General features: G+C 45.9%; 1 protein-coding gene across 1 annotated transcript; it reads left to right on the forward strand.

The window, feature by feature from the left end:
- Positions 1-1,587: 1,587 nt before the first annotated feature.
- On the forward strand, positions 1,588-11,468 carry HMGB3 (high mobility group box 3). Its single transcript, XM_082207902.1, has 5 exons — positions 1,588-1,739; positions 4,934-5,092; positions 5,996-6,135; positions 7,416-7,590; positions 10,282-11,468. Exons 2-5 carry the CDS (start codon positions 4,943-4,945, stop codon positions 10,432-10,434), a joined length of 618 nt encoding a protein of 205 aa, XP_082064028.1. The 5' UTR covers positions 1,588-1,739; positions 4,934-4,942; the 3' UTR covers positions 10,435-11,468.
- The last annotated feature ends 1,886 nt before the right edge of the window (positions 11,469-13,354 follow it).

Below are 13,354 nucleotides of genomic sequence, written 5' to 3' on the forward strand. Positions count from 1 at the left end.
GCTTAAAGGTAAAGGTAAAAGGACCCCTGACCATTAGGTCCAGTCGTGACCGACTCTGGGGTTGCAGCGCTCATCTCGCTTTATTGGCCGAGGGAGCCGGCGTACAGCTTCTGGGTCATGTGGCCAGCATGACCAAGCCACTTCTGGCGAACCAGAGCAGCGCATGGAAACGCTGTTTACCTTCCCGCCGGAGTGGAACCTATTTATCTACTTGCACTTTGACGTGCTTTTGAACTGCTAGGTTGGCAAGAGCTGGGACTGAGGAACGGGAGTTCACCCCATCGCAGGGATTCGAACCACCGACCTTCTGGTCGCCAAGCCCTAGGCTCTGTGGTTTAGACCACAGCGCCACCCGCGTCCCTATATCTAGCTTAGTTTGTTCAAAAGCACTTCCAGTGATGTCCTTTCATAAATCTCAGTAGGCAGCCTTGAACCCATCACAGTTTCCCAGCCTAGACTTCCTTACAGGGTTGTTGTGAGGATAAAATGAAGAGTTCCATGTTGGAAAGACAGGATATACAGTAAATGTAAGTCCTGTAAACGTGTGAACCCTGCTACTGCTGTTACAATCTTAAAAACTGCCTCTAAACATATTTGGAGGAAATCTTTATTGAGTTCAGAGGAACTTCCTTCCAACTGCACACAACTTGGCAGATATACCTTCCTCAGAAAAATATATTTGGTACTTTTATAAACTTTGTTGGGTCAGTAACTTTCTCCATAGTGCCACGCTCATTCGGGGTGACTTAACTGAAGTCTTATTCAGTTAGAACTTGACTTATATTTGGGTGTTGGGGCAAGCTGTGTAGTTTAAGCGTGGATGGGGAACATGACAGATGAACGTTCAACCCCATGGCATCATGCTTCTGTAATAAGGTTGTCCTATTGCAGCCCGGTTCTCTTTCCCCAAAATACCTTCTGCGTGTTTATCCCCCTCCCCCCGCATCCAACAGAATTCGAACCCAAGCGTGTCAGAAAAGAACTGCAACCGGGCATCCGAGGAGATCCCATGAAATACACATCCCACGTTATCAGGGTATTCATTCCTAAATGCCGCTCCAAATCATTAATACGCATTGCCCCATCGGAAGAAAATCAGCTGGGGTTTTTTCTGCAAAAGTTCAGGTGCGCTGGGGCGCCATAAAAGTCAGACTAGACTCCGAAGGACAGGTGATTTGCGTACAAGCCCCTTGAACTCTGCGAGGGCTTGACTTCCCGAGCAAACACAGGTGGCGACCTGGATGCTTACTAAGATCTCCGATCTTGCAAAGATGAAGATGATGAAGAAGAAGCGCCCTCCAAACCTGCCAGGGTCGGGTGGGCTGTGAGACGATCGCTCTGCAGCTCTTTACCTCAGCTGTGTGTTCTGCTATTACTTTACTACTGGCAACTCCACGAACTTCCCACCCCTTGTTTTTTCCCTATTTCCAGAGTGGTTTGTGGCTTGGGTTTTGTGTGTGTGTGCTCCCATTCTGCCAGGCGGGTGTTCTTTTTGAATGAATGACTTAACCGCTCGCGGCCAATAGGCGCCGGGCCCTGCTTAATATTCAGGAGCCCCTTGTCCAGTGGCAGGGCGAGGAGGTTGTTTTAAACGGCAGAGCCCCGCAGCCAATCAGGCCGCTCTCGTAGGAAGCCAACGCGAGGCTGAGCCACAGCTACTAGCGCTGAGTCTTAGCGCGTCGTGTGTGCGCCTCGCTCTCTTCGCTTGCATATCGCCTAGGTTAAAGCGAACAATACAGGTAGGTTTCGTGGAGCACTTTGCAACTTTTTTCCGGGGGGAGCGGCTGCTTTGCTAGCCCTTCTTTTTAATTTCCCCTTTTAAGAACAAAACAACGCGCTCCATTTTTAATTGGGGGAGGGAAAAAATCTTTTGCATTTTTATTTTATTTCATTTCTCTTGTCTCTCAATATCCCGATCAACTTTTATCTCTTGGCTTCCCACCCACCACACCGTTCTTTAACTAGGCGTCGGAAATCAAGACTTGTCCCGAATCCTGGTGTAAATGGAGCTCGGTTTAATTTTTATTTATTTATATTTATTTTTAATGGGGTGGTGGTAGCAAAAAGGAATGGGGGACGGAGGGCGACGGCGCACGGCAAGGCTATATATATAATGCATTCTCGTCTCTTACTCTGCAAGGGGGGGCGGCGGCGGGATAATACAGATCCACACACAAAGTGGGTGCCGGGGCGGGGGGCACGCGTGGATTTTCCGCTGGTGCATTAACTTCCCCCGCATGGGCTGCGGGGACCTCCCGCTTAACGGGCATGCCAGCCCGGTTCCCCGCTTCTCCTCCACGCGTGTCGCCTCCTGCCCTGGGCTCGCCTTCTTGGGGAGAGAGGAAAGTTGCCTTAGCCGTGCGCATTGCTGGTGCCTTGCTGTTTATTCTGCATTAATAATGGCTGTCGCTTTAGCAGCTGACAGGGATAAGCTCTGCGCGTCCCGGAGAGAGAAGGGAGAGATGATAACACACATCTCTCTTCTCCCCTCGCCTCTTTATTCCTTTCAACTACAATTTTTTTGGGGAAAAAATGTATATTTTTGTTCCCTTTCCCTCTCCACCGCGCCTTCCGACCCGTCCCGAACCTTTCGTTTCCTCCCCGTCTCCTTTTCCCCTGTCCGAAAAGGTGCCCCTCGTCCCCCTCCGACCGCCGCTAAGCCCCGGACCGTTTCCCTTTCGCCCCTTGCTACATTGCTTTTTGAGCTGAGCTCTTGTGTGCATTAATATGGCTGGCGTTTCGGTGGCACCGCTGAAGGAAGAAAGACGCGTAAAGGCAACAGAGAGGCGGGGAGGGGGAGCGGCGCTGGGGAAAAAAACCCGGTGGGAGCCCCCAGAGCCCCCAAACCTTTCGCTTCCTTCCCCAGTCTTCCTTCCCTATCCGACCGTGCCCTTGCCGGGCTGTTTCGGGGCCGTTTTGGCTTTTTCCAGCACTTTTATCTCCTTGCGATTCGGCGCGGCTGTGTGCTGAGCCAGGGCTTGTAATGGCTGCATGGCAGTCTTTGTTATACAGGCTATTGCGCTAAGCAGGGACATGGGAGGAGAGGGGGGGTGGCTGCTTCAAAGCTGCTTTCCCCCCCCCTTCCCGACCCCCGGGCGCCCCCAGACCCCCCTCATAGGAAAGAGCAGAGCTTTTTCTACAAGGCTGGCTTGTTTTGGGGAGGCTTGGTGCTTCGGTTTCCTTTCCTGGGGGGTTCATCCGAGCAGACGGGTGCCGGTGGCTTTGTTAGGGATAGCAGTCTCGCTGCCTTGTAGAGAAGCCATTTTAGCGAATGGAGCTGGCTGGCTATGGGCGAGGGGGGAACTCCATATCCCTGCCTTAGCAAAGCACCAAGACTATAGAGATAGCTATAGCAAGGGCAAGAACCCCGCCGCCTGCCCCAGCTCCAGCCGGCTTTGCCCCCTAGGGCTAAAGGCACCCCGTAGGAGAGCCGAAGGGATTATTTGAGGGGTACTTTCTTTCATGAGTAAACATTACACAAAATGGAAGATGAATTATTGGTGTCTTTCGTGACCTGTCGTTTTCTCTCTCCCCCTTCTCTCTTTTCACCCAGCTTACCGGAGCCACTCCAGCAAATATATAGCAATCCCAGGCATATCCCAGCTGCGTTCGCTAAGGCAATAAAAGGGGCTTTTTAAAATGCAAGTTGTCCCAATGTAGTAAAGCAAAAAAGGAGGACGCGGGGGGGATTCCCCCCCCAATGACCTTGGGGGCGGGGGGAGTAAGGGACAGAATTTATTCATTTTTTTGAAAAAAGAAAGGAATAAAGAAACGGAATGTGGGTGGGTTTTTTTCCTCCTTCCTCCGAAACTTTTTCAGATAGTCATGCAGCCTTTTAATAAGGGACTGAAATAGGATTTTTTTCGAAGGGAATTTGAAAAAGGGAGTGTTGAGCTCTTTTTTTCCCTGGGGAGGAAGAAAATTAATTCCAACTTCTAAAGACAGCGTAGTACAAATAATTATTTTAAATACATTTTTAATAAAAAAAAATCACACACAGTTTTTTCTCTCCTTTTTAACCCCACAAATGGTTGCTTTTTCAGGAAACGAGATGGGAAAGGTGCATTCATATCTAAAAAGTTAGCAACTGCTCTGGAAATTAAATAAACAGCGACCAACCTGACATCAAAAGTATGATGTTGCTTTACCAAGAGAGCCAGTCTTATAACTTGTGCTGTAATAAATAAATTCTTTAAACATATTTTAAGCTGTTTTTCGAGATACGGGTTTTAAAATGCTGAAGTGCCTACAGAAGATGCATGACAGCTACTCTGACATGAAATGCATTTTATTTTATTTTTAAGTTCGGAAGCAGTAGCAAGGGAGTTTTCCTACTGGGTGGGCCAGCCAAGGAATGCAAGTCACAACTATGTGTATTAGTTAACCCTTTTAATACTTTGGTATTATGGGCTAGTTCACACATGTGCTTCACATTGGAAGTTGGGAAGCTGCCTTCTGTTGAGTCAAGTCCATCTAGCCCAGTGTTGTCTTCACTGGCTGGCAGCAGCCCTCTAATTTTTCTGAATGGGGTGCATTCCCAGCCCTACCTGAAGATGCCAGGGATTGAACCTGGGACTTTCTGCATGCAAAACAGATGCTCTGCTATTGAGTTATGGCCCTTGATCATCAAATGTAAGCAAATCAGCTGGAAGTTGATGCTCACTCAGGTGAAAATACCATACAATAATGATGTGTGCAAGCCAGCAGAGGACTTGCATGATGTCCATGTCGACTCAAAAAAAACCACACAACTTCCCAGTGGACAGAAATGGGCACGTTTTGGCTGAGAACCTTTTAAAGTGGTGCGTGCATGTATGCATGAAAGTGCAAATACGCTTTGGGCAATGCAACTTATGTTTTCTTGCCTGGTATACACAACATAAATCGTCTGTTGCGGTGGTAGGTGGTGATTTTCCCCCAAATATCTTTCCAGGGAGTAAAGATGGCTAAAGGTGACCCGAAGAAGCCGAAGGGGAAGATGTCTGCTTATGCCTTCTTTGTTCAGACCTGCCGTGAAGAACACAAGAAGAAGAACCCGGAAGTTCCTGTCAACTTCGCAGAGTTCTCCAAGAAGTGCTCAGAGAGGTGGAAGGTACTGTCTGCAAGACCCAAATTCTTATACTTGCAATAAAGACAGCAGCCTAATAAGAGAAGAATGTGTTATTCCTGCACTTTAAAACACACACACACTTTCAGCTTTAGGAACAAAAGCAGCCTCCATTCATTCAACACATTAAGCCCCCACTTTGAGCTTTGTGGCACTTGTCTCAAATAACTGCAGAGAGATTCGCAGCCCAAGTCAAGAGGTCTAAAACCCTGCTTGAGTCGTCACTTTCAGCAATGAGTATTCATTGGGCATTGCCAGAAAACTTTCAAGCATTCTTTATATAATCTTAGAGGCTACAAACTTATAAATGAGAATGGAAGCTCTCAGGAAGCGGAATTCTGCATCCTCTGATTTTAAGGGTGGGATTTTATAGGGACACTGGCCATGTTGGAGTTAGAGCCCTAAACATCTGGTGAGACCATGTTGGCTACCCATGCTCCGTTTTGTCTGGAATGGCAGCATTTGCACAGGTCTAGCTACGGCTGACCAGTCAAGAAGATGGTCTTAAAATCAACATACAGTGTGCAAAAGGAGTAAAAAGAGGGTGCAAGCCACCATATCTAGTCTTAATTTGGAGCTTGCCTCCCATGTATACAAAGCATGCATCAGTGAGCTGGTAGTCCTACAGACTTGGGCAGGGGGCACTTGGAAGGTCATTTCTGTGTACACATGGCTGAGGGCATCTCAGCCAGGTTTTTGGAACATAGGAATCTGCAGTGGCACACCGTTGGCCCATTAGCCTACTTGGGAAGGCAGCAACTCTGCAGGGTCTCTTTCCCATTCAATAAATTTGTGCCTGGGACCTTCTGCATGCAAAGCAAATCTTGATGGCTCTTTTGGGTGGGTGGGGGGAAGGCAGATGAGTAACTGCCTGCATTTGCCTTTCAGACCATGTCAAGCAAAGAGAAGGGGAAATTTGACGAGATGGCTAAAGCTGATAAAGTGCGGTATGATAGAGAGATGAAGGATTACGGACCAGCAAAGGGTGGTAAGAAGAAGAAGGACCCCAATGCCCCCAAACGGCCACCGTAAGTAACTTCCCTGCATCAGTATACATACATAAACTTACTCCCAGATTTGTTAGGTAGCAAGATGCAACCTACATTCAAACAAAGTTAAGAAAGAAACAAGTAGATTTGGCAGTAGGAAGCCAAAACAGACCATTGGTCCACCTAGGCCAGTATTGCCTACACTGACTGGCAGTGGCTTCCAGGGTCTTTCCTAACCCTACCTGGAGATGCTGGGGATTGAACCTGAGACCTGAATGCTAAGCATGTGCTCTACCACTGAGCTATCCTCCCATACCCCCCGGGATATCAGACAAGCTACAATAAAGCACCTCTATTTTTTTTTTAACAAACCCTCTTCAGAGCTGGCTGCAACTTCTCACTCTGCTGCTTTTGGTGAGAGTTAACCCATTACCAACAACAAACTGTTAGAAAGACTTGAGAGTTTTCCAGATAGTCATGCAACTGCTAATTTAAAAAAACAGCAACAGCAACAAAGTTAATGCTTTTGAAGGCTGCTAATGCCTGATCACTTAAGCTTTAAATCTTGGCACTGAGTAGTTGATTGAGAGTGGCACCATTTGCCACTTACGTGACTATCTTGGAGGTGGGGAAAAGGAGCTTGAAATCTTGACTTCCGTTAGTGACCCTGATCTCCTAATTTTATTATTTAATGGCGCTCCAGAGTGTTCGGTGTGTCATAACATTTAGTGCTTAACAACAGTGCTGTAAGATGAACCAGAAGTTGCGTCTCCATATGACGGGGTGGGTTAGGGATGTGGGTGCTGAGGACTAGTGACTTGCCAAGGCCCATCTAGTGAGCTTTTGTTTTTAAAAAGGTAGAATTTAAACCCAGAAATTCCTAGCTCCTGTCTAGGTTATATCTTCTCTCACTGGTTTCGTTCTAGTCAAAGTGTTAGGGCTTTCTGCTACCTCACCCCACAACAAATGCCCCGGGACCTATAATAGTGCGATGCTAAAACAGTGCTTATAAGGAGTAGCGCTGTCTGCTGTGGGTATAAGCCTCAGTCTCATGAACTCCTCACTCGATTCTCTGCTGTGAGCAGGAAATGGGAAGCCTTTGCTTCCAGTCTTGCAGCAGCCATGTCCAGGGGAGCATTCAAGGCCAGGGCTGAGGCGTGCAACGCTAAACCTCTGTAGTGTTGCGTCAGAACCAAGTAACTGTGGAGAAGAAGCTACTGTTTTTAAGACCAGTTTTTTTGAAGTGTAGGTAAAAGACCCTTGGCCCACCACACCAGCTCTCAACTGTGGTTTGTCTTCTCCCTCCCACCCTCCACAAGGTCTGGATTCTTCCTGTTCTGTTCAGAATTCCGTCCCAAGATCAAATCCACTAATCCTGGCATCTCCATTGGAGACGTGGCAAAGAAATTGGGTGAAATGTGGAACAACCTCAGTGATGGGGAAAAGCAGCCTTACAACAACAAGGCTGCAAAACTGAAGGAGAAGTATGAGAAGGTAAGGCTCAGGTGGCTTCTGTCCAAAGGGACCCTTGTTTGCATTTGCTCCCAAAACAAAACTTTGTCTCATGGCAAACACTTCGAAGCAGACTTCTCCAACCTGGTGCGCACTCTAGGTGCTTCATTGCACTACTAGTTCCCTTCAGCACTAGCTAGCACAGGTAGGAGGGCACACTAGTTTGGCGAAGCCTGCTTTAGAGGTGAACTGCGGTGTCCCCAGTTTGGTGGAGTATTTTCCAACTTAACAGGGCATTCCAAGCCAGCTCCTTAACTGGGAACAAATTCCAGTGACATCTGTGAATGCAAACTTACCAGGAAAAGGTGCTTAAAGGCATCTCTCTTGGCTCCAATGCCTTCTAGCACCGGCAATGTATGGTACGTTGGTCTTCATGTCACTGGAGGAAACCTAGGCTTTGGCTGGATTGGAATTAGCCCACCCCGTCCTGGAGGCTCAAGGCAGAAAGAAATTACTGAAACACTCTCAGTACTGAACATTTTAAAGCTTTCCCAACTTGCCCTGGCTCCTAGAAGCCAGCGTGCTTGTTTGCTTTTTTAAAATAAAGTTGTAAAGCTGCAACTTCTTTTTCCATCTCTTCTCCATCAGCCATCGCAAAGGAACAGTGATGGGCTGTGCTAAAAGGCCTTAAAGCTTCATAATTCTAAGTAAGAGTAGGAAATGCCCTGTTGGATCAGGCATGTAGTGCAATATCCAGAGGTTCAACCAGATTCCTATAGGAAGCCTGCAAACAGGACCTGAGATGATATTCCCAAGAGGTGGTATTTTAAAACATTTATTCCCCTCCTTTTCCTCTTCACAAAAGGGAGTTGCTCAGAGCAGCTTACAAATATAAAAGAGAGCATAAGACACAAGTTATCAAAGCTAAAAATGGCAGCAAACCCTCCACAAATTCCAGCATTTGAATCAGTACAATTAAGCATCAACACACAATTCAAAAGCTTGGGGAGTGTTTTCAGTTGCTAGAAGAACACAAATAAATGAAGAGAGGTAAACATTGCTTCTTGCCGCAAGGAATTCTGCAGATGGGGTGCCACCACATACGAGGCCCGTTGCCCAATTTTATTTCAGAAGACGGTGGGGTATGCAAGAGATGTGCAACAGCCAGTCTTAAAAGGAGGGGCAGATGCACACAAGAGAGCCTAGGAACAATAACACAGTCTTGAATTGCACTTGGTAATGGACTGGTAGGGGAGATGGGTACATACAATTCCACATGTATTCTGTTAATGAGCAGAGAACTGCTACAGAGTTCTTATCTGTTTTTTTAAAAAAACCCTGTAAGGGGCTTTTTGGGGGTCTAAGCTCCGAAAAGTTACATGCATTGGAAGAATGATGCAAGGTTTTAGGCATATCAGTTAGGTGTAAAATTAATATGGGAGAGGTGTTCTGACTTACACAAGTCAGCAAACTCTTAAGGGAAAAGCAGCAGTTAAGACAAGTTTCCAAGGCTATTGTTAAAAGCTTTTAGTTAAATACACACCATTTATATAAAGCACATGGCTTCCCCCCACAGAATCTTGCGAACTGTAGTTTAAAGCTGCTGGGGATTTCAGCTCTGAGGGGCAAGCTACAGTTCCCATGACTCTTAAAAGTGGTGCAAGTGTGATTTTTTAGTATATGGTGACCGTGTGCAGAAGGGACGAAACATGAGTCAGTTGAAAGGGGCTGCGTCACATGTGTACACATATCTTACCTATCAAATCAGGACCACCAAAGCAGATCTCTTAAAGTAAACCAGTTAACACATTGAATTGGGGCAGGAATCATACTAGGAACTAAGCTCCCCAGAAAAATCTGTTTCTGTGGCTCTTACTCTAAACTCATGGCTTGCAATTTGGAGGTGCCTTGTGGCACTTCTTGTAAGCAAAGAGGCAGCGGGTGTTACTGATCAACTTGCTCAGGGGCTGAGAGTTCTGGAGCATCTTTGCTCTCTTCTTCCTAACAATTAGGGCTGGAGATAATGCAACTTTCCTTAGCTTGTGTAAATCTGCATAGTTGGAACAAGGAACATGTGGCTGTCCAGAGGGTGTTGGAGCCCCTAGCCAGCACACACCATTGTTAGGGCGGATGGGAGTTGTTAGTTGAACATCTTAAAAAGGGGAACCACTCCTGCTCTTTTTTTGGAGGGGGGTTTACAGAATTTTGACACCGAATCTTGACTTCTAAAAAGCGCAGAGTGTGACGTTGCTAGCTAGATGCCTAGAGCTCCTTGGGTGAATGGGAGGCAGTCCATGCTGTGCGCACATCTCCAGGTGGAGTGGCATCTTGGGGGGGGGTGCAAGAGGCTTGGGGCCCCTTGTTCAAGCGACAACCCACCCACTGTTCTCTGTAGGCAAGCCATTGTTTCTAAACGCAAGTGTTTATAGCCGCTAAGTACCACCACCAGCTTCCAGCTAAAGAAGTTGCAATGTTACAAAGTCAATCCTCCGTACTGACAAGTTTTGTTGTGTGTGTCGTTGTTGTTTTTTTAAAAAAAGATCCAGACCCACCCTGGCCATCTCCCCACCTCTCGCAAGGTGTCCCATGGGTGACTTGTTCAATAGCGCTCTTACCTTCTTCCATGTGAGAGAGGCTATTCTGAGTCACTGTCCCACTTAAAGGGGGTTGGGGTAGGGGGGACACCTGGTGATTATGCCAATGCCAGTGAAACTCACCCTCTTGCTGTTGCAGGATGTGGCTGACTACAAGTCTAAAGGCAAGTTTGATGGTGCAAAGAGTGCCGCGGCTAAAGCTGCTGCTGCAGCTCGGAAAAAGGTAGAAGAGGAGGAGGATGACGAAGAAGACGACGAGGAGGAAGATGAGGAGGAGGAGGACGATGAATGAGAAACTGTATAATATTTGTCTCCATGTGAATACCATAGAGTAGGGGAAACACCATTTGGAAAAAGAGAAAACAAAACAAGGCACCTGTTGCTTAAGACGGTGTCTTCATTTGCCCTTTTTATTAGGCTTAAATGACAATTTGGATTCTGACCACGCCGTACGTAGCTCCTTTGGGGAAGGGAATTTCGAATAAAACGTGCTCTAAGGGGGGAAAAGAAGGAAGGAAAAAAGCTAAAAAGCAACCAAACCACGGTTTACGTTAAGTGGCCACGGGTGCCCTTAGGCACCCTGAAACTGTAACAAAGTTGTACATATTTCCAAACATTTTTGAAACAAAAACGAAACAAAAAAAAGTGGGAGCAAGGCGCTCTTGTGTTCTCCTCAACTCTGTGCACTTTCCTGTTGGTGTAACAAAGCATTTAAAAATGTTTCTCAAGCATCTTATTTTTTAATTTGTAAGGTGGTGTTTTAACTATATGGTTATTGGCTAGAAAATCCTGGGTTATAAAACTGTACATATCTATAGTTTGTAAAAACTAGACAGATTCTTGTGGTTCATGCTTTGAGCAGTGATGCCCTCAGGGTGGGAAGGCATATGACTAACTGAAGGTTGTAATGTTCTTCCACGGAGGGGTCGTGTCTCAAAGCACGCTCTACGAAATTAGATCTATTTACACTACAGTGGGCGTCCATTTAGCTTAAAGTTGTCTTTCTGTATATAGTGAAACTAGCATTCTGCGGCCATTCTTAGTTGTGGAAGGGGAGGGGGGGGACTTCAGCTGGCATGAGAAAATGTATGGAATCTTTTTTTTCTTTCCCTTTTTTTAGTTAAGCGGGGTAGTTTTGAAACGGAAACTGTAGGTCTCTTCGTTGTCAGCTTAAAACGTGAAGAGAGGGCGCAGAAAACAAGTTCAAAATCACTCTGTACTTAAAAAGAGAAACAAATTTGCAAAAACGTTATGTTGGTTTTTTTTGTATGTTTAGAATGCTGAAATGTTTTTGAAGCAAAAATAAACAGTATTACATTTTTAAAACCTCTTGACAATATTCTAAAAATTTTCTGCTTTGAACAAGGTTCCCTGCAGCAGCAAAAGGAAACATTAGCAGTTCTGGCAGCGTCACCTCAGCCAGTGGACTAGTTTAAAACTTATAGCAGATATTTTCCCCAGGATGAACGTGAAGCACAGTTTCAATACTGGTCTAGGAAAGGTGACTACGTGAGTTAAAGATGCTATGCAAGTTTGAGTCTCTTGCTCCTTTGAAAGTAGGAGGCTTGTGATCTTAAATTGTGTGAATTACCACCATTTGGAAAGGTAGGTTACTAAGGGGGAGCAGATGTTTCTTTCTAGCTGTGTTGGGTACCTTTATAGCCCAAATGCTATGCTTTGTAAATATTAAAATGTGCCTTTTTTGTCCTGTGTTTAAACTGTTTCAGACTTGTGGTGTTTTCCTGCCTTGTCCCTTGCCCACCAGCAGCCCGGGTATTGGTAGGAAGAATATTAGGTGGCCATAAGTATTCATCGTTGAATCTTGCAAAGGCAGCCTTGGCCACCTTGGTGCATGGCTTTTCAGCACTTCTGCAAAGAGATGGGTTCAATGCTCTTTGGGTGGGTGGGTGTAGGGGAGGAAGGAGGGTTGTAAGTGCTATGCTTGGTTGAAGAAGCCAAGTTACAGGATAATAACTCTAGATCTCAGCAATGTCTAGCGACCTAAAGGTTTACCCACACTTACTGTACAGAATGAAGTTATTGGATGAGGATAATGTCACATTGGGTTACAGTGGGATGGGGCCACACTAAGATCCAGGGTAAGCTAGGCGCTTTTGGGTCCTATTGGAATCAGCGGAATTTAAAAAGACAACTTCTGTTGATCTTTGTGGAAGTCAAACGCAGCTAACTTGGTCTCCACCCCACCCATTGTATTCAGAAAGGTTTGCTGTGCTTGGGTCACACCAAAATGAATAGGACAAGCTGGTCATGATTCAAATTCAGTTGGTTTTTTTTAGGGAGTCCCAAGTGCAGCTAAAACTTCTGTGTCAACATTTAGCTGCTGTTCTGTTAAATTCTCACCGCTCTGAAGTAGATTTGGCTGAAATGGTGATGTGCCCAAGGCTATCCAGTTTGATTTAGGGCTGAGCAACCATTTGAACCCAGCTCTTGATGGCTTGAGGCAAACTACTACTTTATTCTGCTTCTCTGGGTACACAGCTTTTAAAATAAAAGCAAGCGAACAGAGAATTCAGAAGAAAAGAAAATTGGAATTTAGTTTTAGAAATGCTTACTGAAATACATCTCAATAACCTACTTATTAAGAGAGAGTCATTTGTACCACTCTTGGGAGAGTATTCCGCAATCTGCGATGATGGGGAAGATCCTTTCTATTTTTCTCACTATTTACTCTGCTCTTCACCTGGGTAAAAGAACAGAGACCAAACAGAACTTCAGCTGAGCACCAAGCGGCTGAAAAGTCAACTTTTGGTGGTAGTTTGAAACTTGAAATTTAATTCCTGGACTCCACTCCTCTCTGTCCCATTCTTACCCCAGTAAAGTGTGCACAGACAAACACACCGTCTGTGTAGGGTGAATACATGTGCAATTCCTTTGCTTCATCTTGTGGAAGAATGCCACTGTATTCACACCACCAAAAAAAAAACTGGTAAAAACCATGCCATGTTCGTTTGTAGCTGTGGGTAGTTTTAGAGCTCCTACCTAGGATGGTTAAGACTGAGCTGCAAATAAGGAAATCTCCAATTCAGTCCCTGTTTTTGGCCATCGGCTTGCTAGAGTGTCTTGCCCTTACGGCAATCTCACTCCCACCTGCTCTATGGGGAACTTCAATGTGTGCTTATTTTATGATGGGGCTGTTTGTTGAATTGAACTCAACAGCCTTCAGGGATACCCCCGACATACCCTGATAGGAG

This window comes from Podarcis vaucheri (assembly GCF_965113315.1).
Source record: "Podarcis vaucheri genome assembly, chromosome: Z".
Taxonomy (NCBI): Eukaryota; Metazoa; Chordata; class Lepidosauria; order Squamata; family Lacertidae; genus Podarcis; species Podarcis vaucheri.

Bases quoted from the DNA above. Each gene is read 5' to 3' on its own strand.
- HMGB3 (XM_082207902.1), top strand. From the start codon at position 4,943: ATGGCTAAAGGTGACCCGAAGAAGCCGAAGGGGAAGATGTCTGCTTAT. The intron at 6,136-7,415 runs GTAAGTAACTTC...ACCCTCCACAAG, and splicing joins AATGCCCCCAAACGGCCACC to GTCTGGATTCTTCCTGTTCT. The intron at 7,591-10,281 runs GTAAGGCTCAGG...TTGCTGTTGCAG, and splicing joins TGAAGGAGAAGTATGAGAAG to GATGTGGCTGACTACAAGTC.